This window comes from Culex pipiens, chromosome 2, assembly GCF_016801865.2.
Source record: "Culex pipiens pallens isolate TS chromosome 2, TS_CPP_V2, whole genome shotgun sequence".
NCBI classification, from domain to species: domain Eukaryota; kingdom Metazoa; phylum Arthropoda; class Insecta; order Diptera; family Culicidae; genus Culex; species Culex pipiens.
In genome coordinates, this window is record NC_068938.1 from 68014569 (window position 1) to 68041002 (window position 26434).

The following is a 26434-nucleotide window of genomic DNA, read 5'->3' on the forward strand; positions in this document are numbered from 1 at the left end:
CCTGATGAAATGGAAGGCACGAAATGGGCGTCTATTTTCTCATTCACGACGCCTGTATAACTTATAAAATAGGAACTGTTCATTTATGTTTATTGGTTTTGGAAGCGGCAAGACAGGTTTAAAGGCAAGATAAAGGAATGTTTGGCTTTGTAACTAAAAATTTTGGGGATTTAAGATTAAAGTTATTTCAGAAAGTTTAGTTAAGGTTTTGGCAGAAATGCTTCTAGGTGTAATGTACGACAAGACTACTGACGAACGTGACAGGACGAGAACCCCGTTTAGAGGTTTTAACATCAAGATTTGTATTCGATGAACAAGTTATTTTATCTTTCGTTTTCCAGTGCGATTTTTTGATTCCATTTAGAGTTGGAATGCATAATAGGGTATCTTTGAATTCCGGGCCTTTTTTGTTTTGTTTTTTTTTTTGAATAACTACTTTAGAGTTCCTTTATAAGGTCTTAAATTTAGATAAACATAACCGTTCAATCAATCCAAGTTCTTACCACTCACACCTACACTAATTTTCTTTCACCTTCCCCCTCCCGATCCCCTATATCTTCCGGTGGTGTTCATTTTGTATGCAATACTAGTTCGGCCACTACCCTTTTTTCCACAAGAAACCGGACTTGGATTGACTTGAGGCCGCGTCCCCCACCTTGCTCCGTAAAACGAAAACGAACAACAACCTTTTCTTGATTGTCATGATATTTTTGTGAGTTTTTCCATTCTTTCAAAACCTATTCTTGACTGTTGTAATGATTTTGTGAATTTTGCCATTCTTTCAAATACGAGCAGTTCTTTTTAAAAATACTACGTTTAAAATATTTTGTAAGTTTTTGATTTATTTATAAAAATAAACAGTTAAGAAAAATGAGAAAGTTTTGTTTCTTTAATATTTTTGCAAGTTTTTTATTCTTTTTCAATCTATCTTTCATGGTCACACATCCTTAGAAAAATCTGACTTCAAAAATATACCTGCATATACAAAAAAATCGATCGCATTAATTTATTATTAAATATAAATTTTTTCTAAAGTTAAATTTGGCAAATGATTTATCCTTTTTTTAATTGAAAACATAACTAGCTGAAAGATCAGGAAATTCTTTATAATTTTACTATTTTGATTATACTTTCGGTTGCTGAGATATTTATGTTGAAAAAAAAATGAAAGATGAGTTTTTTTAATATTAATAAATATTTTTATTTATATTGATCTTTAATGGCGTTACATTAAAATTTTATTCTCGAATACTGCCCATGTTCGCAAAAATGTCCCATATGCAAAAACAGCATGCTGAGAAAAACGCTTTTGAAGTTTGTCCCACACATAAGGTTACGTGTTAAATTTTCGCGAAAAGAAATGGATTTCCTCTTGATTTCTAAAACAAAGTACTGGATGTTGTAGGCTTTTTAGAGCGTTCAATTTCCCGGGGTTTCCAGGGAAACGGGAAATTTGCAACGGATTTTACGGGAAATCCCGGAAATTCTTGAGAAATTTGAAATTTATCAAAAATTTATCTGATCCTGGTTCTGATTTATATTATGCAACAACATTGTACAGAATAGCAACTTAATTGGTTAAAATATGTGTAAGGATCGATGAGTGCCTTGACTGCTTGTAAAAAAAAACATACAGTTTCAGGAAAATATATAAATTTTCTAAATTTAAAAGCTGTTTTAAAATTCGTTCGAATGAATTGTTATAACACCCCAAATTATGTAACTCATGAGTATGGACTATCTCTTAGATCAAAATGCCAAGCTCATATTCACTTTAATCCTTTTATCGGGGAGAAGAAAATGGCTTTCGCTCATACGAATGAATATCAATCAGAAAACATTTTTTTCGTTGAATTTCAAAGTAGATAAGTATCGTTTGAAAAGAAAAATCGTGACGGGTTATTATCTAATGTTAGGCGATTCACCTGCAAATGTAGTAGTGATACCGAAATGTTGAGCGATAATCCTGAAATTGATTTTTTTTGGTTCACAAGACAATACAAGGTATCTTGAGATTGAAGTACATGCATGTCATAAAATTTAATTAGCACAGTTTTTGATGTTTTTTTTATTGAAAATATTTTTTTGATAGGCCACGTGGTCAGCCGTCGACCCCCCCCCCTCCCCCCCATGGCTTTTCGTGGTTTTTTTCGGTCAGATTTTCAACCCCCCCCCCCCCCCCTAAGGAGGCCACGTGGTTTATGCACGACCCCATACCTATAGTCAACTCTGGTGGCGGAAAGTTTGCGCGACTAAAAAACGAACCCAAATTAAGTGAATTAAAATGCACTCCTGGTCGGTTTTTGGGGCCCCCAAACTAATTTGCCCTCAAAACGATGATGGTGCCACTCTCTCTGGTTTGTCGGTTTTAAGGGATAAATGGAATTAAATTTGGCAAACTAATTGTGACTTTTTTTTTCTAAAAAATTCTGTTCAAAACTTTTGATTTATGATGTTTTCAAATTATCAACTGGTACTAATGTTACTTTTTTCTCCAATTTTTTTCTAGAACACGTCTGGGATGTGTTTGTCCAGCGGAAGGGCCTCGGCGACAGCTACGGCATCCTCGGCAACTACCGGCTGTGCATCACGGACAAAACGCTGTCGCTGGTCCGGATCGGGCCCCCGACCACGGTCAACGGGGACAGCCGCGTCGAGCAGGTCGAGTTTTCGCTGGCCGCGATTCGGAGGTAAGTGGTTGTAAAGGTGAACTTTTTTCGACCGTCGAAACGCTCAAAGGTAGAGCTCGATATTTGAGGACTTATCGGGTGGTATAATTTATGCCACGTGTGAGTGTTTGTTGGGGGGAGAGGGGAGGGAGGTTGGGTGGAACACGCGAACCTTTATAGACGCGCGGACTCGTGGCACAATTACTTAGAGATTACTTATGGGTTTACGCTCCACGGAATCGATGAATTGTTCGACGGAACGGAAAGGAGAAGGGATTGTGGCGCTACAGCCAATTAAAACGAAATTTAGCCTCAATAAATCTTGGTCGAAGCCAAGGCGACGGGTTGATTGGTCGGGGATAGGGTTGTCGTTACTGTAAATAGAAATTTCGATATATTTCAAACATAATTCTCTGACTGAGAAAAACAAATGCAATTCATTGTTCACAATTTTCTAACGATTATTAGTTTAGTAATATAATTTTTTAAAACAATGAATTTGTTTTTAAAATGATTTTTCATGAAATCTTTGCTAATTTAATTTCAAATTATTATTAAAACCTTGTTTTTCAGTCTTTGCTACAAAATGTTTTGATGCCTTTGTCAAAATAAACATAAATGTTAGGAACTGGAATATCATATTTAACCCTATTAGGCCTTTGAGGACACAAGATGTAAAAAAATACTTGGCTAATTTATATATTTCAAAAAGAAAAATATTAGGAAGATCAGGCAACCCTGCTTTTTTAAATTTTGCATAAACTATCGCTTTTCACGTTAAGATATAGTTAATTTAATTTAGAAAGACTTTAAAATCTTTGAATTTTTATCGCAATATTTTGCAAATTCAAAGCTGAGGGTAATTTATAAATATTAAAAATTGTATAACAAAATTGCAAAAAAGCTTAATAGAGAAAGAAAAAAAAGTGACTGAAAAAATACAAAAAAGACAAAAATTTGCAGAATAACAATTAAGAAAACACATGATAATAATGTAAATACTTAAACTAAACAAAATATCGAAAAAGAAAATTGAACACGACAAGTACTAATGTTTGTTTAGCAAAAGTTGACCATTCAAAGTAAACATATTTAGGTTTTTATTAATTTTGTGATTTGATTTCGATTCATGTATTTTTGTACACTTTTCGATCAATTGGCAACACTGTTTGAAATTTGTTGCCCACAGAACTAAATATGACCAAATTTGAAAAGGTAGAAAAATAAAACAAAAATCAATAAAAAAAACTGGACATACCAAAAATAGAAACCAAAGTTTATATGAAAACTCTCAAATCAGGAAATATTTGGGTTCTAAATTTGGCATGGTAGTTAATTTTCCAACTGAAAAAAACTATTAGTTTGAATATTTCCCGATTTTTCTTCATCTGCTTTATTTGAAAGAATTAAAAATATTAACGAAAACATGAAAACAATATTTTGTTTCAATTTAAAAATCCACAGAAATTTTAAAGCAGCAAGACATTTTTTAAGGAATGTAAACTTCTATCAAAACATGTTTAAATTCTTTTTCCCATAAAAATGGAAAAAAATCAAATAAATTATTACAGAAACAAGAATATATTAAAATGACAAAATAGAGAAATTCACTGAAATATTATAGAAAAAAAAAAACAAAAAAAAAAAGAAGCATTGCATAAACTTAAATAGATATAAAAGAAACAGAAAAACATTATTTCGAAAGAATTAACAAAATCACACAAATTTTATTCAAACAACACTATAGTAAAAAATGTGTAAATTTGGAAGGTATAATTTTGGAAGGTTGGATATTACCTCTTTTATGATGTAATTTTACCTCATTTTAGACAGAAAAAGTTACATTACACCAGAAAAGTGGTAAAACTACATATTTTCAGAGGTAAAATTACACATTTTTTCTGACATAAAAGATGTACCACTTCCCAGATGTAATATTACCATGATTTTTTTTTACTGTTTTGTGTTTTTTTATATATATATTATTTTGAAAGCTGAGACTTTTTTACCACAAAACTGTTTTAAGAACTGCCTGTGTTTGAAAGAATGGAAAAACTCACTAAAATATCGTTGAAAATAAGTAAATTATTTTGAATCATTGTATTTTAGAAAGAAGACGAAATTCTCAAAAAATGTTTTAAATCAGACTTTTTCCATACAGTAGTTATAAATCTGCTTTTTTTTAAATGGATGCAAACTTGATAAAATTGCACTGAGAAGCATGGAAAAATATTTCGAAGGAGAGAAAATGCTCTAAAAAATTATTACTGGAACAAGAATAAATTATTTTGACTGAACATGAAATATTTCTAAACATGTTTGTATTTGTGAAATTTAGATTTCAAAAAAGTATCCACGTGGTTTATGGATGATCCCTTAATATGAACATATATTTAAACAAAGTTAATCCAGCCTTAAATTGATGCAAGTAAATCACAAATATTTTTATAATTTGATTGTGCTTGAATTTATACTTTTTTTTACTTGTTTTGCTTTATTAGTTAATTTTTAAAAGGTAAAATATTAGTTTATACATTGCTTTGCATTTTGTGACAACATTTTTCAATCAATAAACTCATTACAGTTTGCAGAAATTCTAAGCATTTAATAAAAAAATTCTTTTAACCAAATTTATACGATTCTTTTTCTCAATATATACCCTTATCTTTGAAAATAAAGTAAAAACATCCTGCTACCTCCAACCCTATTCCAAGCGATTCGATTATAATGCACTCTGTTACCTTCAATGCAGCCCAGTCAAGATTAGAGACTTGCTTTCTTCGACATTCCCTTAACTTCTCTGTTTTTTTCCTTTCCTTTCTTTTCCAGATGTGGCGCCTCGCAGCGTTACTTCTACCTGGAGGTCGGCCGGAGCACAAAAACCGGCGCCGGCGAAATCTGGATGGAGGCCCAGGACGCTATGATTGCCCACAACATGCACACAACGATCATGAAGTAAGTACATTCCGGGGGAGGATGGCGATTAAAATGTCGTTTTGGGACTTTTTAGCTTTTTGTTTAGAAATTGAAGTCGATTTCAAATGACTTCAACCACCTTGCACCTTGCTCAACTCAAAGCCGATTAACTCCAGTGGCAAACAACAGCCGAAAAAGAAACACACCCGCCAAAAGTGAAACAAGCGTGGAAACCCTAATAAAACAATAATTATAATTGAGTAACAAGTAGCTTCACGGTTGGCCGAACCCCCGAAACCCGGTAGCATCCTTGCGCCCGTCTCATGACTTCAGTCCCGCTCTCAGCCGTCAGGAATGATGAAGTGCAAAAGCGAATAAATTTCCACGACTTCGAGCTGGGTTGAGCGCAATAAACACGTTCATGACAGATGAAGAAGCTGGAATTGGAGGGAGGGGAAATAAAATTAAACAACAGTTAAAAACACAACATAAGCAGGAAGGGAGGGCGAGCTGTGCGAAAATTTTACAACACCCAATAATCATAACCATTAATTGGCCCTTTTTTGCCGATGTTGTCTCCTTGCCAACCGGGGGTTCAAGTGGTCTAGGGCGGAAGCGTTTTGATTTGATGGGGTTTTCTATTAGCAGTTCAGTTTTGGAGCCCTTTAGGTTGAAAAGCTTAGTCAACTGAACAAGCTCTATAAATAAAACATATGTTATAATAATAACAACTATTTGGTTGAGTTGCTTTTATGTACGAAACCTTGTGTTGTTATGTTTACGAAGGTAAAACTCATAACTTATTTTACCAACGATAATGATGTTGGGCCCTTTTAAACATTCCTTACAAACTTCGTGACGTGTTTGTCCATGCTTATAATGGCATGGCAGTTCATTTCGAAACAATCATCACAGTTAACATTAATAATTATTATTTTTTAATTACCCATTCCAGCCGTTGCTAAGGGTCGAGATTTCTTACACAAGCTAAATGAAAATATTCGTCATGACGACTTTATTGTATATTGTCCGAAGGACAGATTCGGTTAGTTTTTTTTTCAAATTTGACGTCAGGACCACTTTTGAAAATGTAGATTTATTAAATGATTTTTTTACTTTTCTACGTTGCATCGTTGAACATTTTTAAATTTCTGAGCCATAAATTTTGAATGAAAAACAATCGTGGAATCACCATGTTTTTCTGTTAAAGTCTCATTGAAATTGTATTATTTTTATTTCAGTACTTTTTTCCAAAAGCTTTTCAAATTTCTTACAAGTTCGTCTTTTGCCATTTTTCATGTGGAACAACTGCTTTGAGATACAACAATATTAACAATATTTAAAACATGGAATTGATCTGTATTAAAATAAAGTAAAAGTCATTTGACTTCGTTTTTTTGATTACCCAAATCTTTTGTTGTCAGTTGCACTATCAATTTGGAACAGTTTTAAATATGTTTTAAGGAATCGTGTATAAACCGTGTCCTTCCAATTAGAAATTTTTGACGAAATTTTCGAAATTTTTACTCTGAAAAAGATAAAATGGCTAAGAAAATTTTCAACAATTTCACCTTTTTTTAATAAACATTGTTAGTCCGACCCATGGTTTCTAAAATGTGGCCTTGCAAAGAATGAAAATTAGGAAAAAATAACACATTTCTAACTTAAAAACTCACTTTTCTATCGACAATTCTTAGATTTTCTCAGTTGTTTGAAATTGTTAATAAGGTCATTGCAAATTTTATTTCAAGTTTTTGTCCTCCCTTCCCTCATCAAAATCTCCCCAAAAAAATAAAAAGGGATAATAAATGACTAAAATTGAAATTTTCTTTGAAATAAAAAAACATGAAAAATCGATTTTAAATAATTCAAAATACATTATATGCCGCATAATATGCCGGGTCCGGTGGTTCAGTGGTTAGCGTGGTAGCCTCTCACCCCAGTAAGGCCTGGGTTTAATCCCAGACGGACCCGGTGGCATTTTTCGAGTCGAGATTTGCCTGATCACGCCTTCTATCGGATGGGGAAGTAAAACGTCGGTCCATTTGCGTAAAAAGAGGTTTTGAGTGACTCACCACACATAACCTTCGGACGCCTAGAAATGAGCAGAAACTTGCAACAGAGCCCACAAAAGACCCGGGGGTCGTTAAAGTGGATTGCTTTGCTTTGCTTTGTCGCATAATAATGTGAAAAACTTTTTAATATTTTTACAAACTTTCAATTATGGGATCGTTACAAAATTTAAATGTTTAGGAACACAAATATTTTCATAGATTTGATATTTTGCGATTTTTTGTTTTCTTTTCATAAGTTTTATCAAAAAAATATTAACGAAGTTGACTTTATAGCTGTCGGCCACCATTGCTAGTACCAACCACTAGTGTCTTCCTTTTTATCTACAAGGACTTCGCCGCCCTGGGCTCCTAAGTGTATGAAAGTATGGCACGGAGCGACGGCGCCGAATACCCATATTTACACAAAGAATTTTAGAGCGCCCGCCGCGGGATTCGAACCGGCGACCTCTGGATTGTGAGTCCAGTGCGCGGTCCGATTGATCCACACGGGCGGGACACTATTAATATGTTGTAAACTGTTGATAGGTACATACATGTCTGCAATGATGTTCAAAGCATTTTGAGAAATTAGAAATTTAGTTTTTTTGCCCTCTCTCCCTGACCATAATCGAGAGACAAAAGCTTTGAATTAAATGTACAACAACCTAAACGAGGATGAATGAAAAATTGAGCAAAAAGTAATTATAACTCGAAAACGGTGGAATTTATCGGATTTTTTTTCATGAAAGCAAATTAAATTTTATATCTAAAAATTATTCTTGAAAAATAAATCTGAATATTTTTTGAAAAGATTGCCATGTACCATAGTTAAAATTTTGTACTTTTGGTTTACGAAAACAAATAAAGGGAAAAAATGGAAGAAAATAAATTTTGCGAAATTATTTTTTTTATAATAAGGCCGATGCAAATATTTAAAAAAGTTTTTGTCCCTCGGCCCTGGCCGAGGTCAAGGGAGGGGGCAAAAAAATTAAAAAATATAAAAATTTTAATAACAAGCCATAGTCTTCACATTTAAATAAAAAAAAGTGTTTTAAAATGCATTTTACACTAGTTCAGTTGTTTTGCAATCATTAGTTTTCAAAAAATCTAAGATCTGAAAAAAACAAAAATTGTATCGAAAAAAAAAGATTTTGCATCGAAAATTTTCAAAAAATCTTAAGATTTTTTAATAAACCCAAACATGCTAAAAATGATTTTAAATGCAGGAGAATGCATTTTAATTTGATTTCAGCTGGTTGCACTTGAATTTTCATTGAAATTTTGAAGTTTATTGTAAAAATATTTTTTTTGCCCCCTGATTTTTCGGGCCAATTTTGAAGGGGGGGGGTGACAAAAACTTTTAAAAATATTTGTACCAGCCTAAATAGCAAAATAAAAAAAAAAACACATTTTGCATGCTTACTTCTTAAAAATGTCCAAATCATAACATAAATCTTTGCTAAAGACACCGAATTGATCAGAAAATCCCTTCTCAAGCTACGGATTTTTGAATATTTCCACAGCACTTTTGTATGGACAGGCCCAGCATTTGTATGGAGACTTGTATCGAGAAACCAATGATGCAAAATTTCTTATTCAGATGTAAGGAATCTAAAAATAAGTTTAATCAACATAAAAAAATATACAAAATTAAAAATCATGAAATAATTTGTGTAAATCAAAAATCATGAAATAAATTGCGAAAACCGAGAGAACTGCTCAGCTGAGAAAATTGTCTTATACAATGCTCCTTACCTGCCAATAACTTTTGAAGATGATCTATTTTTAAAAGATAATTTGCTCTAGAACACATACAAAAATCCGATGGTAAAGTCGCATGCACCTCACCTTTTAATAAAAGACACTTAATATTACACACTGTATGTAATTTTTTTGTCAACACAAAAAAAGTGGCAACCAACGGGATTCAAACCCAGCACCAACAGTATGGACTGGCCCGCTCGGCCATCAGACCGATGAAAAATGAAATTAATAAACGCATATATGAGCTTGACATTTCGGTCAAGTAGGTTTCCCATATTGATGGGCTACATATTTCAGGGTGTAATATCACATAAAATAATGCAAATTTAATTTACATCCAGGCTTTTTACACGCAGCTGTCTTATTATTTTTTAACGGTGAAGACGATTTTTTATTTTTTTTTCAGTAATTTAATTGGCGAAATATGCTCTCTAAAATTGTTGTATTAGTTCTAATTATAAATAAATCGGTGCTTATCTCATATTCCTAATTTAATATCATTTAAAACCAGAAATAATGTTTCAAATGTCTAGTAAAATTTAAGAAAATTTTCATAAATGTTATCATAATCAAATTTGTATATAAATTTCGAACATTTTTTTTTTTTTTTTTGTTGAATTGATGTTTTTGATTGAACTTGCTACGAGTGATAACGGTTTGAAAAAGTCAACATAAATTACTAATTACCAACTCAAAAATTCAAACAAATTCTAAATTATCACTGTAAAACAAGACTACTAGATTTTCTTCTACATTACAAGTTAATTGGAATAGCATTAAGCAACTAGTCTTTACCCCACTGAGCGGGTTATAAGTTAATTACACTGATTTCCCAAACACACACATCACAATCAAGTTCACACCACCGCTCCCCGTAACTCTGAGAAATGCCACCGGCTAATGTCACACTCCATTACTGCCAAGTAGCGACGAAGTTAGTCAGCTCTCTCAGCTCCCGAAAAAAAACAGAACTTCACATTCCCCACTTCACGGGTTGTAAACCACAAGCCAGGCAGGCAGGCAAGGCACGGCAGTACAAATTATTACCCTGACGGCTCGTTTGGCAGAGCCAGAGCACAAAGATAGCAGCTCCAAGCCCCCTAAAGCTCAGCTGCAAGGACCTGTTGCGCGTGCTTTTTGCTGATGGTTGGGGTCGGCAGAATCACCGGGAGGAACTCGACTGTCTCTTGCTTCGTTTGCGCTGTTTCCGCTGGATGATTTTCAGATTTCGTTTTTTTTTTCATTTTTGCTCTCCTCTGTGTGTGTGCTTTTGGTTCAACTGCTGCCGTCTGTTGCTGGAAGCTTTTTTTCTTCTTCCTCTCTCTTCATTTTTAAGAGGGGTGGAATTACTACGTTGAGCTGAGGGGAGGTGGGGGTTCGGAAAGCTCCACCACCTTTTACGTGTTACTCCACCTCCCCCACTGGAGCCGCGCACGGTTAAACTTCATTCATGGAAATAATGATGGCTTTCATTCATAAACCATGGCCCACATAGCACCATTGCAGGCAGCTCTGTAACTGTCTGTTGCGAGGGGAGGTGGGAGGGGAGGTTTTTGGATTGATTTTGGGCTGGCGGCGCACGGCGTGATGACGCACGTACTTTCTAATGCCTCCTCTAGAGCATGGCAATGCGTTTGGGGATGGCCCCCGGTCGGCAGATTGGAACGCTGAAGAGCCATCACCCCGATTTGGACAGTGAGTGAGGAATGTTGTGGGAATTGGTATTACACGCGGTTATGGTGGCATGGCATTTCCGGAGCTGAGGAGCGCTGGAATGTTGAACGGATTTTAACCTTTGAATAAAAAAATGTGTATTTGATGTTTGGTTAAAATTGTTTACATTCTCAAAATAAATTTGTCCAGAAATCCTTTCAGAGATTTAATTTTAACTTTTTTTCTGCAGCTCATTGTCAAACTCTAAACAAAAATTTCCTGAAATTGTTTTTTTTCTCCGCTACTGTGTGAATTACACAGTAGTTGCCCCGACCCCTCTTCGATTTGCGTGTAACTTTGTCCTAAGGGGTAACTTTTGTCCCTAATCACGAATCTGAGGTCCGTTTTTTGATACCTCGTGAGGGAGGGGCGGTACGACCCCTTCAATTTTTGAACGATTTGATGGCGTACTCAGAATTCCGAGAAAACGTATTTTTCATCGAAAAAACGTATTTTTCATCGGAAAAAACAATATTTTTTTTAAACTCTTCCATTTTCCGTTACCTGACTGGAAATTTTTTTGGAACATGTCATTTTATGGGAAATTTAATGTACTTTTCGAATCTTCATTGTCCCAGAAGGGTCATTTTTTTAACTTCGCAAGGGTTGGGCAATGGTCAATATTTTATGTAAAATTGCCTGGAGAATCGATTAACACTATCGGTTTTTGAAAATTTTGAAGTTTAGACCACTTAAAAAAAACAGTTTTAGTAAATGATTTTTGTATTTTACTTTTTTTGGAGAGACATACCATCCTGCATTTTTCGTGAGTCTTTTTGTAACATTTTAGGCTATTTCCTCAAAAATTTTGAACGAAATAAAATCGTGACTTCACCTTAAAATTTAACTTTTAAGCATAAATATTGAAAATTCCCATGGAAGTGGCGTGTATTTTTCTTTCAGTGTATTTTTTTCAGAAAGCCCATCCAATTTCCTACAAGTTTGTCTTTGACCACTTTTTGGTACGATGCAACGGCTTCGAGATACAGTAATTTTTAAATTACAGAATACAAAAATATCTAAATAACTTACGCCTTTCTCAAATGTCATTTTCGAGTACAATTGGCTCCATGTACACAAAAATGGTTTATATAGGCCTAGGATAACATGTCTACAAAGTTTCATTGAAATCGTAGAGGGTCGGATACAAAAGTATCTGAATAATCCCTGATTTGAGATGGAATTGCTCTATATCATTTTTTTTTTGTAATTGTCTACTCTACAACACACACTGAAAAAATAACCTTGCATAGTTTAAAAAAAACACGAAATTTTAAAATTAAAAAATCGTTTTAAATGAAAAAATGACCCTTCTGGGTCAATGTAGATTCGAAAAGTACATTAAATTTCCCTTAAAATGACATGTTCCAGAAATTTTTACAGTCGAGTAACGGAAAATGGCAGAGTTTTTAAAACTTTTTTACCCAAGTAACATTTTTTGTTGCGGATCCTTAAATGTAACTATTTCGTAACACCCAAAATGTGCTATCATAACATAGTTAGAACACTCGTGGTGCCCTAAAAAGCGCACGAAAATTTTGTGTTGGCAACATTTAGCCGCTTGTTTCAACTTTGTTACGACGAAGTTCCAGAAACAATTTGTTTGTCTAAAAATTTTTCGGTAAAGTAGTTTGTTGTGTTGTCATGATGTTGCCATAAGGGGGATGGCGTCGCTATTTTTAGACCACGTTTTCCACTTTTTCTCATCGAAACCGACTACTTTATCGACTTCATTTTGCTGGGCGAGATAGACGATGACTCAGCACTTTTACACTCTTTCGCTCAAAAAAACCAGGTGGCAGCACGATGTAACGCCACGTCCCTATTATGTTGTCGTTTAATTTGAGCGAAACAAAAAAAAATCTTTTTAAACAAAAAAAAACTAACGTGCCCCTGTCGGGATTCTGGACTGGTACCTTCAGATCTTCACACCTTGCCTCTACCACTGAGCCACGAATGAATTGATGAAAGGGTAAATGGTTGGGCTGAACTGTATCTAATGATTTTTGATTTCAATATTATTCTCAGCACACAAATCGGGCTAAGTCACATGTTGCAACAATGGAACCAATAAGTTTTCAATATGTTTCGATTACAAAACGAAATGGATTGTTGCAAAGTTGTTTTCAATTCGAAACGTTTGCAACATTGCAACGTATTGTTGCTAAAATGTCATTTATATGTTTCTACAGCAAAAAAAAACAAAAACTGGACTTAGTCAAATTTATCATGTTGCCAAATGCTACTTGGGTAGTGTTTTTTTTTTTTAGATGAAAAATACGTTTTTTTCGGAATTATGAGTACGCCATCAAATCGGGCGTCTATTTTTACATAAAAGTCCCTTACACTGAAATAAAAAAAGTACCAAATTCCTAAATTCTAGGAATTTTGACACTTTTCCTTTTTTAGTAATCGGGTTTTTTGGATTACTAAATAGGGAAAGGAGGCAAAATTCCTAGAATTTAGGAATTTGGTACTTTTTTTTATTTCAGTGTAGACACCAAATTTCTGTCTCATCACCGTTTCAGGCTGCAAATTATTGAAAAGGGGTCGGGGCAACTTTTCCCGATTTCGTATGAGTTGGTAGAGAATGACCCATGTCTTTTATGTAATTTTATTGAAAATTTCCCGAACATAGAAAAAAAATCAGGAATACACATTCAGGAATTTTTCAGCTAAAATTAAACTTTAAGTGACTATATCTTGAGAACGGTGTCGAGTCTCGATAGAAAATCTGTAACTTTCCATGAAATTTTCTGATCATTTTGGTGTCTTCGGCAATGTTGTAAAATTCAATTTCCCCAAATCCGTATTTTTGTATTTTTATTTACCGCTGAGTTAAAAATTTTCGAAATAAATGAGTTTTTTGAAAAACAATATATTTTTTTTAATTTTTTGATTTCGCATTTGATAAAGTCAAAAAAAAATTAAAGTACTTTTCGATTGCAAATCTGATTTCAATTTAAAAACAAGACACCAAATTGATCAGAAAATTTCATGAAAAGTTACAGATTTTCTATCGAGACTTGTATGGGTCTTTGGTCATAGGGAAAACCCCCACAAAGTTTGAGTCAAATATAAAAATACAAAAAAATAAAATGGTCGAAATCGGCCGATCTGTAGAGAATTGCTCTTCTTCCTATGTCTTATTTGTCTTTAACAACTTAAAATCGCAAATCTCATGGAAATTGCGTTTATTTTTATTTCATTCATATTTTTTAGAAAGCTCGTCAACAACATAGAATAACATAAAATGATGCTAAAAGTGGACAATTTAAAACATAAATTTCACACCATTAATTTTTTGACTGTGTAACAAGAGTTAAATCCCAACAGCTTGTTTGTTTTCATTCGTCTTTTAATCATTCAAACTAAGCAATTTTACTGCCGAAAAATTAGCACATCACGTCGTTACCTCGCGAAAAAACACTACCCAATGTATTTTGATAATTTTTCGCGTGTACATCAACCACCACGATTGGCACGAGATGATGGGAGAGTCGTCTTGTTTTGTTGCCGTTTCATTTTTTTTACTCTTTTTTTAAGTTGACGACTTAATTAGTCTCTCTCGTTGCGCCGAGCGTGGGAAATCCTCGTCGGATGGGATTTTAAGTGATTTTTTCGAGTCGTTTTTTTTCTAAATAAGGTTTTTACTTCTTTTGCAACTTTAGTTTTTAATTTTCGTAGGTATAGCGTTAATGGTTCAAAATAATAAATAAGAATTACTTGGCAAAAATTTGACTCTTCTGTTTCTTCCTTTTTTTATTTCCAGTTTATTTTATTCTTGACTATTTATGATTTTTAAGCAGATTAGGTTCAGGTCCAATAGATGTTGACATAAAGTGTGAGCAGGATGTACCGAATGTTTACATTTGACGAATTGGTCTGTTTCAGCAATAAATAAAAAACCGCAAAATTCAAAGAATTATGAAATTATTCCGCTAAACTTTGCCTTCTTTTTTGCCCCTTCCAGATCTGCCAAAAACAAGGACTGCGACAGCCTCGGCCCGATGCGGAATCGGTCCTCGTCGGCGAACGCGGCCTCCAAGCCCACCCAGATGCTGGTCCGCCGCCAGACCCACACCGGCCAGAAGCCGATCAACTGTTCGCCCTCTGGTGGTAAGTGCCCCCGGTTCCGGGGTCAAAGCAAACCAAAAGTGGCCCCACTCTCTCTCTCTTTTTCTCTTACTATCTCACCTACTATCTACTACTTTTACTAGTACTACACACCGTTTTTACACCTAGTTTTTGTTATTCTACACGTCCCTCACCACGATATTTTTTCTTTTTTTTATGAAATGATTAAATTTGCCTTAACTCCTTTAGGGAGGCTTTAGATTAGATATCCACCGAGCAAAGCAAATTAGTGGATTCCTTTCCTCAAAAGGAATCATTTGTGATTAAATATATGTGTTTTTTTATCCTCTAGAAATTTCCAAATGCAACGCGCACTACCTTCAAATTGTTCCTATCCCGTTTGCCTTTAGCAGTTTTTTTATGTTTTACTTCATCACCCTGTTTAAATTCCGTTGAGTTGGCAATATTTGGAGTAGTAGTTAACACCAGTTGGATTTAAGCAATAGTTGAAATTTTTAATTCAGTGTACCTACTTTAGTTGGTGTTTTCCCTTTTGTGATCAGATTTGTTTTGTTTTACCTTTTTTTCTGTAGTTTATAGTGATAATTACACAGTAGTGGTTTGCAGTTCGTAATTCCTAGTATTTTGAACTAATTTCCCCCCTCCACAAATTCACCGTACCCTTTGAGTATTTTTCTGTGTCTGAATCTATCTCCCTTCTAAAGTGTTTCAAAATTTTGTCACCCTGTAAGAACGAGTTCTTGTTTCGGCTACCACAAAAAAAATTAATCAAAATTGGCTCAATGACACAGCAAAACGCGCGCGGGGTGTGGATTTTCCAGGCTTTTTCTGTTCAAATTTTTCCCTTTATCAGTTTTGTTTATGTTGTTTTGGTTGGTAATAGTTTATTTTTGTAAATAAAACAATCTCACGCAGCTCCCAACTTTTGTAAATCAAGGTTACATTTGTGTATAATATTGAGGTTAGGTCATTTCCCCCACCCTAAGAAAAACACCAACAAACCCCCCTAAAATAGAATCATACAAACAGCCCCTCGAATTGGAACAGTTAGCCGCCGCCCGGATTAATTTGTGTATAATTTTGCTGCATCCTTCCAGAAGAGCCGGGCTCGCCGGTCCCACATGCATCACCCTATGCACCGGGTTCCGAGTCCTCCTCGTCGGCCACTAGCACTAATACCGTAGTTATGGTCCCGCCAAATCCAAATTCCGGTCAAAATTCGAGCAAACCCAATCAAAACCAACCGTCGTCGCCGTCACCATCGACGGCCAGTGGGGGACCCCTCGGCGGTGCCAACTCCCCCTCCCCCTTTCCCTCGTTCCCCTCGCCGACGCCCTCCTACAGCGGCAAGAGCGCAATCAAAAAGCCCAAACTGGCCCCGCCCCCCGAGGAGGAGGCCGTCACCCTGTCCTCGTACACGTCCCTGGTCCGCCAGCCGTCGTCCCCCGGGGGTGTCCTCCTTGCACCACCACCACCAGCACCACCCACACCGCCTGCAGCACCCTCACTGGCCATTCTGCCGCCGTGCTCCAATGGCGGCCCCGGCGCGACCAACACTGAGTTCCCACCACCAGCACCACCGAGTGACCACGGTACGAGGCCGAGTTTCTGCTCCCAACTGTTTCTTTCTGTGGGTCACAGATAAATAGACGTGAAACTTTTTTAAATTTCAAAATAATGTAAGATTAGTGAAAACGCCAAATTTCACACTTTTCTTCAACAAAACATCGAAAATTGTAGTGTAAATGTTCTACAACAAATGTTAAACAATTGTTGCACTGCAGTTTTAGCAACATTTGTACAACTTGTTCCAGTGGAACAACTGTGCAACTTGTTTCTTTGTATTCACTTATCTAACGTTACTCATTTCAAATTTAAAAAATATCATTAAGATCCAACTTACTCAAAAAAATATGTTTTATTTTTCCCCAGATTTAAAATATTTGTTAAAATTGTTTTTCACCTTATTCTTTTTTTCACGCAATTTTTAATCAAAAAAAAAAGAGAACGTATCTTCCAAAACTTGTTTTGAGTAAGTATGGTTTTGATGGAATTGGTTCTGAAATAACTTTAAAATAAGTTATTTCGATAAACTTGTACAACAACAAAAAACATGTTGAACAGTTGTCTAACTGAACAACAAAGTTGCACAAAGGTTGCTGAAGCACTTATGCTAAAAATTTGTTTGCATCAAAAATAACTAGAATTGATCAACATTTCCTAAGGAAATGCAACACAATTCTATCACGTCTGTTTATCTGTGACTTGCTCATCAAGTCATTTTTCAAACGATTCTTCTTCCTTAAATTGAGTCTCGAAAAAAAGATTACTTCAATTCAAGGTTGGAATCATCTAAACTTCCGTTCATTTCCGAGTCCTTTTTCCTACCACCCTACCACCTTTTCAGTCTTTCTCTCTATTGGGCATTTAAATCTTTCGTCAATCTTTTCGTACCATATTCGGCCATATTGCATCAAAATTTCGCCTAACTGCTCACTTCGTTGTTTTTGTCGTATTTTGCTGGACAGAATCGGTGATGTTGGTCAAAATTTCTGGAATAAAAACTAAAAAAAAAAACATTTTGGACACTAAAAATATCACCGATGCGTTCAAAATTGACCTAGACTGTTCGTAAAAGCATAACTGTCCTAACCGAATCGTCAAATAAATTGCAAATAAATACAGATTTTTGAGTAGATTATTTCGCTTAAGATAATATCAAATACTTTTTAATACTTTCCAAAGCCTAGAGGACATACAATTTCTTTAAGTAAAATGTTTCGCTTTTGGGCAAAACTTTCGGAAATCATACGAAATATTGTCAAAAAAATCTCAATTTACTGATGAAATTATTTTTTTTCAAATTTTTCGGACTTTGAAAAAGGATTTTTTTGCACAAAAAAAACGTACCGTCATCAGGATCAAATTAAGCAAAATCATCAAAATTCAAATTATTAAATTTTAGGAATTTTTAAAGTAGTTAGTTAAAAAACAAAAAAAAAATGATTTGAATTTGACTGTCAAAGCCAAATTTGAACAACAAAACTGGTTTTTTTACGTTCACTTTGCAAATTACATTAATTTTATTATTTTCGATAAAAAATGGAAATTTATTGAAATGATTAGTATCGTCTGATAAGAAATTTTAAAGATAACTTCAAGCAAACAGATATTCACCGTTACGACAGTCATGCGATTATGGACATAGGAGTGAAACGATAAGTGTTGCCAAATTCAGCAATAAATACCGTAATTTTTTTTTAAACCTCAAGAATTTTAAATCTTGTTTTCTGTATTTTTCATGTGTACAATAAAACACGTTTCTTAAAAATACAATTTAAATGGTGCAAGTTTTATAAAATATCAGTGTAAAATAATTTTATCTGTAACTGTTGATAATGTTTTTTTTTTGTTTTATGTGAAATGAGCATAACTTTTTGGCGATGTAGTAAATACAATTCAAACCTACAAAAAAGCGTGGGTCGAACAATAATATTCAAAATCATTTTTTGAACAAGTCATGTTAAAAAGAAATCAATTTATCATTTCACTCCATTCTGGTCAAATTGTTACGCAAAACAGCTTCAAAATTGTAAAAATAAACCGTATTGTTTTCTAAAGCATCCAGCCAACAAATTCCTTTCAGTTTGTAAACTTTCCTTATGCTTTCCGTCTATTTTCCCGCTGTTCATAATAAAATCTGTTCATTTCCCTCCTCAAAGAAGAAACCAATTGATTTGCACCCTCCATGTCTTTAAATCTGTGTCATCTTCAATAACCAATCCCCTCCACACGAATTGCGGAAGGATCGCGGGACGAAACAGTGTTTTTGATTGCGCAATCCGGCGAAAAAATTGGACATCTGGCAACACTGCACTCAGTGCTGCCAGAACGAAGGGACTCTAACTTGTCTTGGTTTAATGTTATGATTTTCGCAGCAAATACTCAAAACAAAACGAAATCCCTCGCCAAAGCAAGAGCTCATTACATTGTCTAAAATAAGATGAAATTGCATGTTGATGTTTTTCTCGTGAGGCATGGTTTGAGCGATGCAAGAACGACTTTTGTATGTGTATGTGTGTAGTTTAAAGTGTAGATGTATGTGTAGTGCATGTTGGTGTGGTGAATAATACAATAACGTTTCAGAAAGGTAACAATTCTGCGCTGATGTTTTACAGTAGTTTTGGCAAGTGTACAGATCAACTATATCCAAGCAAACAATCGTTAAATCACAACTCACAGTCACTTGTAAGAATTGCACTAAATTTCATAATCACTACACAAATAATCATATCAAATCCAAATCATGTCATACTAGGGGAACTATACCCTTTCTCAGCCTATTTCTATTATCGGCCTATCAGCACTTTGATCATGAATTACAGCTTTCATAAAGTATTTTTGACTGTTTCAAAGGTATAAATAGCTCAAACAAAAGTGAGCAAGCAACTCTCAATTGTTGATACATCTGAAAATGTTGATTTCATAGCGGAAAAAGGCAAAAGTGATGAGAATTGGTCGAACGGCTTAGAGTGATTAAAATGGGCATATTTCCCCTAATACGGAAAAAAAAATGTTCGCAACATGCTTTTTCATATCCGCTAAGCTATAATAAAAAAAAATTAAAAGCTTTATTTTTTTTAAACAATCCTTGAAAACTTTAAAGGGTTTCCACTCCGTCACTAAAGCCAGCCTACGACGTGCTGCCAAGAATGCCGATGAGGTGATCCTCGTGCCGAAATTCAATTAATACTGCGCATCGCTTGGTTTTTTCGTCTGTTCTTCGCGTTTTCTATAAACTGTAACTCTAAAACATGATCCTGGGATGGGAGTCCGGGGCAGAAGCTGCAGGGGGGAAGGTCATGTTGTTATTTTTTATCCCAGCAGTGACCGTTCCTTAATGGTTAGGGGAGATAGGGGAGAAATGTATCATCAAACTTAATTTTTTTTTATTTCATCTTGGGAAAAAATTAAGTGCAGATATGTTAAAAAATAAAATTAATTAATAAAACAAATTAATTATAAAATAACAATAAATTTAAAAAATGTTTTTTCAAAACAAAAATTTAAATGCAACACGCATTACACGATTTTAATATAGGTCTGTAAAATTAAGTTTAACATTATCCCGACATTTTTTAATCACTGAAAGTTTAACTCCTAAAATACGTGTTTAATTTTAATTTAATCATGAAAAATCTGATTTCACAACAGTGAAATTCTTTAAAAAAATAAAAATTGTTTTTTTTGCAAAATCAAATTTGGAATCCAAAATGCCTCAACAATTATTTGATAAAATGCACCATTTTCAAGTTATAAGCATTTTTAGGTTAACTTTCAAATAATCTGAAAAAGCACGCCAGCAAAAAAAAAATTCGAAGAGCTGCGAAAATTTCCTAAAATAATAATTATAGAATTATTCTACTTTTAAGTACTAGTTGATCAGACTGCTGCTGAGATACAGACTCCTAAATTTTACAAATTGCGAAAAATGTGTCTCAGTGTTCTTCTCTCCTAATTAGCCCATAATTTTTCAACTGATGATGTCTAGGAAACTATTGGTCCGAATTTCAATATTTAAGACTTATTTTTGACAGGTGACAGAGAAAAACTCACTTTTCACAATTTTTGTAATTTATAAAATGCTAAGTCTCAGTCACCAGCACCTAAGCCTTAAAATGAAATAAATATTGAAAAAAATTCTCAGCACTTTTAAAATATTTGTGGCAGAAGCCCATTTTCTTCGCAAAATATTTTTAAACTGCAAAAAAATGTTTTTTTTTTCGAAAATGTCAACCAAAATGGATATAATTTTCAACCGGGGAACCCTATAAAAAACATTCTGGATTGCAAATATGGTTTTGATTTCAAACAAAATTAATTTCAAATGTTGTGATTTTACACAACTATTATTTTTTTAAATAAATTTATATCTTCGGTACCAGATTTTGCACCATCCTAAACTTTATTGCCTACAACATTTTCAACAAATAAAAAAAATTAAAGTACGTATTTTGGAAATTCAATGTTTAGTAATTAAACGTAAATAAAAAACAAATCCGGTTTTACTCGTGGTTTAATTTTGTCATAACCTACAACTTTGCCGAAGACATCAAATCGGGTCAGATTTCAGATCAAGTGACAAGAAAAATTGAAAGTTTTGGAAAATCGTAAAAGGGTATTCTGTCTGGATTTTTTAGGTAAAAATAAGTAACTGTGCCAAATTTTGAGCCAAGTCGGTCGCTATTGTTCATTGAAATTTGTATGAGAAAAATTGAAAACATGCAGCAAAAATTTCAAAATTCCGCCAAAAGATGGCGTTAAATGTGTCGGATCATTGTCAAGTGTGAGATTCTTAGGTAAAATTTCATGACAAACAACTTTGTCGAAGACCGCAAAACGATCCGAGTTCAACCTGCAAGTTATTTGCGATTAAAAAAAGACGTTTTTGTATAAAAAGTTTTTTTTTCTCAAACATTAACGATCTAGCGACCTTAACGGATTTGGCTCAAAATTGGCACAGTTACTTATGTTTGCCTAAGGAATCTAATCAGGGGTTCAATTTTTTTATTGTCACCCTAGTGTCCAATCACAATCCGTGATTTCTCAGCTCTGTGGCTTATGTCCGGTGTTTCTATGAGACGAAAGTTTTTGCAAAATTCATCAAAAAAATCGTTGTTAATAGCTTTCAAATGTGGCAAATGTATCGAAGATCTGGTAACCTTATCTCAGGTTATCATTACTTATATAAATTGAGCTTTGTTTTTTAATTCATGATATCGTGAATTTAGGCGACAAATCTTCTGAAATCTTCTCTCTTTTCTACTTAAAATTAGTATTTTAAACCTATTCCGTTAATCATAAAGAAATAATAACTGGCAACCCTGTCTAAAGATATGAGCGCAAATGTTCAACACATAACAGGGATTTATGTGGTAAAATTTCAAAGGGAATGACTTTCTGAGCCGTTTTTCACATCGTTGGATAGGTTTGAAAGCCCTATCCAATGAGTTATAAAACTTCAGTATCTGGCAACCCTGTCACACAATATAGCATCTTAAGATACATTGTTTTAGGGATCAGATAGTTTTAACTATAATGAAAAATTACTTTTGGAATATTCAACGTGAATAATTTTTTTAAAGGCTTTTCCAATTCTTCTTAAATTTGAAGAGCTGGCAACCCTGGCCTGAATAACTAACGTTTTATGCATTTTATTTTCCCACGAACCTCAGCCTCCGCTACCGAGCTAAAAAGCAATTCTGCGCCGTTTGCCGTTGGCGTGGAAATATTTTATCTCCCGTTCTATACGAGCGAATAATTAGTCGGTATTTTGCTATGAGCTATGAATCCGAAATGAAGTACCTACTACTCGTTTTACTGGCGAGAATTGCTAATTGGTGAATATATATTTCTGGTGTATTTTTTCTTCGGCATCATGTGCTGCTTCTTTTTCGTGTTCTCTAATGGCCTAATAGACAGAGAACATGGGAGAGATAAAGTCGCGGACACGGTTCGGCGTATTAGGATTCGGAATTTAAACTAGTGACACGATAAGGAATGTTATTTTATGTGCATCTTTTCTAATTTAATCGAAAACATATTAAGAATCAATTCATTCTGAGTATCACAATGGCATTGTTTTAACTGGAAACATCGAATTCAATCAGTCATTTATTTATGTAAACAGTGTGCTCATCTTTCCCCAAAATTTGCCTCTTCTGTTGCTCATCTCAATCGCATATATTCATAACCAATCCATTTGAAAACACATCGGTTTTCCCCCCTCTTTCTCTACCAAGTAAATAGTTTGGATTGCACTCTGAAACTGCAAGGATTTTCCTCCTAAAAAGAGGTGTGCGGTTTCCAGAACCCTTACAGAACACAACCCAGACACATACGCAATTATACATACACACGATTTTTACTTTGTGGAATTGGCTTTTCCCTGTTTATTTATATCTACTTTTGGCTTAGATTGATTCCTTTGCCATTCGTTTGAATTGAAAGTTTTTGCTTAAAATTTTCTTCCTTTTTCCGAAAAGATTTTTTTAAATAAAAAAAAAATCATTTGATCATCAAATATCTCTGTCTTTCTCTGTTTCTTTCTTCCTAAATCAAAATTCAAAACAATCAAACAAAACTTCCCAAACAAAATAAACCCCCCTCAAAAGCCGGTGAACCCTCGTCGACGGCCCTGATGTTGCCCCCGTCGCCATCGTCCTCACTGAGCAAGTACCCTCGGTATCACCAGCCACAAACCCACCAGCAGCAAGGGCACCAACAGCAACAACCCTTCCAACCCTCCTGGCTCACCTCGTTGGCCAACGGAGGCAGCTCCGGAAGTTCCGATTCGTCGTCCTGTTGCTCGTCGACGGCCAGCATCCAGACGGCGATTACGGCCTCGATGAGGGCCGCTGCGGTGGCCGTCGTGGGGGGATGTGGGGGTGGTGCCATGTTGCCCCCACCGACGCCACTGTCCAGCGGCTCGTCCCTTTCGCTGGGGGTGTTGACGAGGAGGGGCGGTGGTAGTAACAGCAGCGGCGGCAGCTCCAGCGGTGGGAACAACTCCGGAAATCCGCTGTATCTGTCGACAATTCCGTTGAGACGGCTGAGGAACTCCTTGCGGAGGCACTCGATTTCAGGTACTTGAGGGCGAGGAGAAGGTTCAAGATGTCACTGAGGTTGAGTATAACCACGTGTGCGATGCAAGATGAGATGGGCAGAAGGTGGGCATGTTTGATTCTTTCGATTGGTTCTGCATGGGCATTGTTTTGCAAGTTCTGATTACTGACATTGATTGTTTGAAATTCATGTAATTTTGAAATAATGATAATCTAAATTCAATTTCAATTTGTGTTTTTATTAGCATTTAGCAGTTCTGTTCTAGGATGTTACATTTGAAATTCAGAGATTTGGAGAACCTTTCAACTGAGATCAATTCAAACGCCTTTACAGGGAGGGTACATATTTCTACGTTTAGATTTTGCTAGCTGAGTGCTCTTTTAGGAAAAATAAAATGTCGCTAACAGCGTTTTTTTTTTTGTAATGATATTTTTCTTTTATTGCTTTCTATTTTTCTATTCTCAGATTTTTTTTTTCTAAGATAAAATACGAAGTTAGTTTTTTGTCTTATAGTATTTCAAGTGGTAATAAAAGTTCTTTTTATGCAAAATGAAAGAGATCTAAGGCATTTATGATCCATTTTAGGTTTTAGGTATTTTCGCAAAATTAAGAATATAAATTAAATACGTATGAAATGAGTGGTATGGAAACATTCTGACCTTGGTAGAGAAGTGTTTGAAGTATATCAAAAAGTAGTTTTCAACATATTTTGAAAAGTTAGTTAACTAAGTGTTTTCCTCAATGAAAATTAGTTCGAACCGAAAAACAGACTGCATCATCGGATTCTTTGGTTAATTTTACACTAAAAACAGTTTAAATTAGTTATTTAATTACAAGTTTTAGGTGTTTTTGAAACAAAATTCTAAAATATCTTCTGATTAATAGGCATTTTCAATAGAACAACTTTTGAAAAATGTTTGATTCATGCAGCAATATTGGTTTTGGTGAGAAAAAGTATGATATTTTTTATGAAAAGATCAATTTCTAATCAATTTTGATAAAATTTTGAACTTTTCTCTTACTTTAACTCAAATTTATATACATTTTAATACAAGTTAGTGAACTTAGTTAAACAAACATTTAATTAATATTTTTTCAATTAATACATTCAAAGCAACCTTTTTATGGACAATTTGACATTTAACACTTTTAGGCTGAATTTTGTAAGAAACACATTGACTATCAAAGTCACCCCGGTTCTTAAAATTATTTTTTTAAATGAAACTTGAGGAAACTACTTATAAAGCACCACTGAAAAATACTTTAAAAAATGAACATGGAGTTTGTGGGCAGTCATGCTTTTGAACGGGTTCTCCGTTCGTTCAAGTTCACAAAGCAACACGAAAAATAACAGCTCTGAGAACGAACGCTCGTCTCTAAGATACGTTCGTTCAGTAGGCCTTTTTGAAACGAACCGAGAACCCAGTTCAGAACATCAACATTTTCCTTTGATAATTTAATTTCAATCGTCGTCAAAAAGTTGGTACCCAACCACACAAAAAAAAATTTCAAATACTTGAGATTCGAACTCACTTCCTTTGAATACTGTACTTGCATGTTACCACCGAGCTAACTAAGCGCTGTATAAATCAATCTACTGAATGTTTATTTAAGTTAAACAGTTGCCATGGAGAGCCTCTGGCTACAGGCGGTTCACAGAACGCGTTCCAAGCTTTGAAGAGAACGGCACGAAAAGTGACGTTCTGTTTTTGGAACGGAAAGCAATGGCTCCTGCGCGGTGGGTTCAGTTCGTTTTGAAGAAAGAGAACGAACGCAGAACGGGTTCCGTTCAAATTGCATGACTGTTTGTGGGGCTTACTCCAGTCCATGTTTTCAAAATACAAATGATGAGAAAAGTCTTATCGGTTGAATAGTATTTGAAAAACTAATTGAAATCCTATCAATGTCACCCCGGTTTACGGTACTTAAATTATTTGGGGGTTTCCTATCTCAGTGAAACATTTATTCATTTTTGCCAATTATCGTATTTGAAGAGAAATAAAAGTTACGTTAATTCACCTGTCTAAAACTAATCAAACTTTGTTTTCTTGGCTTGTTTTGATGCTATTGTAATTTGTAATTATACACTGATATAAAGAAAATTGTAAATCACTGCTCTTCATTGAAACACTTGATCGTATTATTTTAGGAAAAATACAAAATAAATAAACAAACAGAGCTAAATCATTGTAATTTGAGACTTAAATTAATTTAAGTAAAGCAAATATCATAAAATGAAAAAATATAAAATATAATACCAAAAATATAATTATTTTTTTAATGAAGATTTCATCACGATTTCGAAAATAGCAAATATATTTTTGTATTTTGTATATTATTTTGTTCCATACATACAAAATGGGTATGAAAATTTATTTAAAAAATATCTGGAAAATAATTTTCTGATCGATTTTGAGTCTTTAACAAACTTAAACAGTAATATATAATTTATAGAACTAAATTTTAAGAAAAGTTTTACCGTGAAATGAAACCCATTTCTTTATTTCACTTTTCGTTACATAAAGTTGAATTTCCTATCCTATCTAGGATAGGACGGGAGACTCCCTTAGAAAAAATGTTTCGATTTCTGAATTC

At 34.4% G+C, this 26434-nt stretch overlaps 1 protein-coding gene across 5 annotated transcripts in view; it reads left to right on the forward strand.

The window, feature by feature from the left end:
• LOC120414058 (insulin receptor substrate 1) overlaps positions 1 to 26434 on the forward strand; it is a 303617-nt gene that overhangs the window by 255082 nt on the left and 22101 nt on the right. For 2 of the 5 annotated variants that reach the window (XM_052708147.1, XM_052708149.1), the window contains exons 4-8: positions 2510 to 2690; positions 5499 to 5624; positions 15090 to 15235; positions 16312 to 16806; positions 23389 to 23859. In XM_052708147.1, the coding sequence (XP_052564107.1) occupies positions 2510 to 2690; positions 5499 to 5624; positions 15090 to 15235; positions 16312 to 16806; positions 23389 to 23859 (1419 nt within the window). The remainder of the gene's footprint in view (positions 1 to 2509; positions 2691 to 5498; positions 5625 to 15089; positions 15236 to 16311; positions 16807 to 23388; positions 23860 to 26434) is intronic. The other 3 variants (XM_052708148.1, XM_039575078.2, XM_039575075.2) reach the window with 3 other exon arrangements.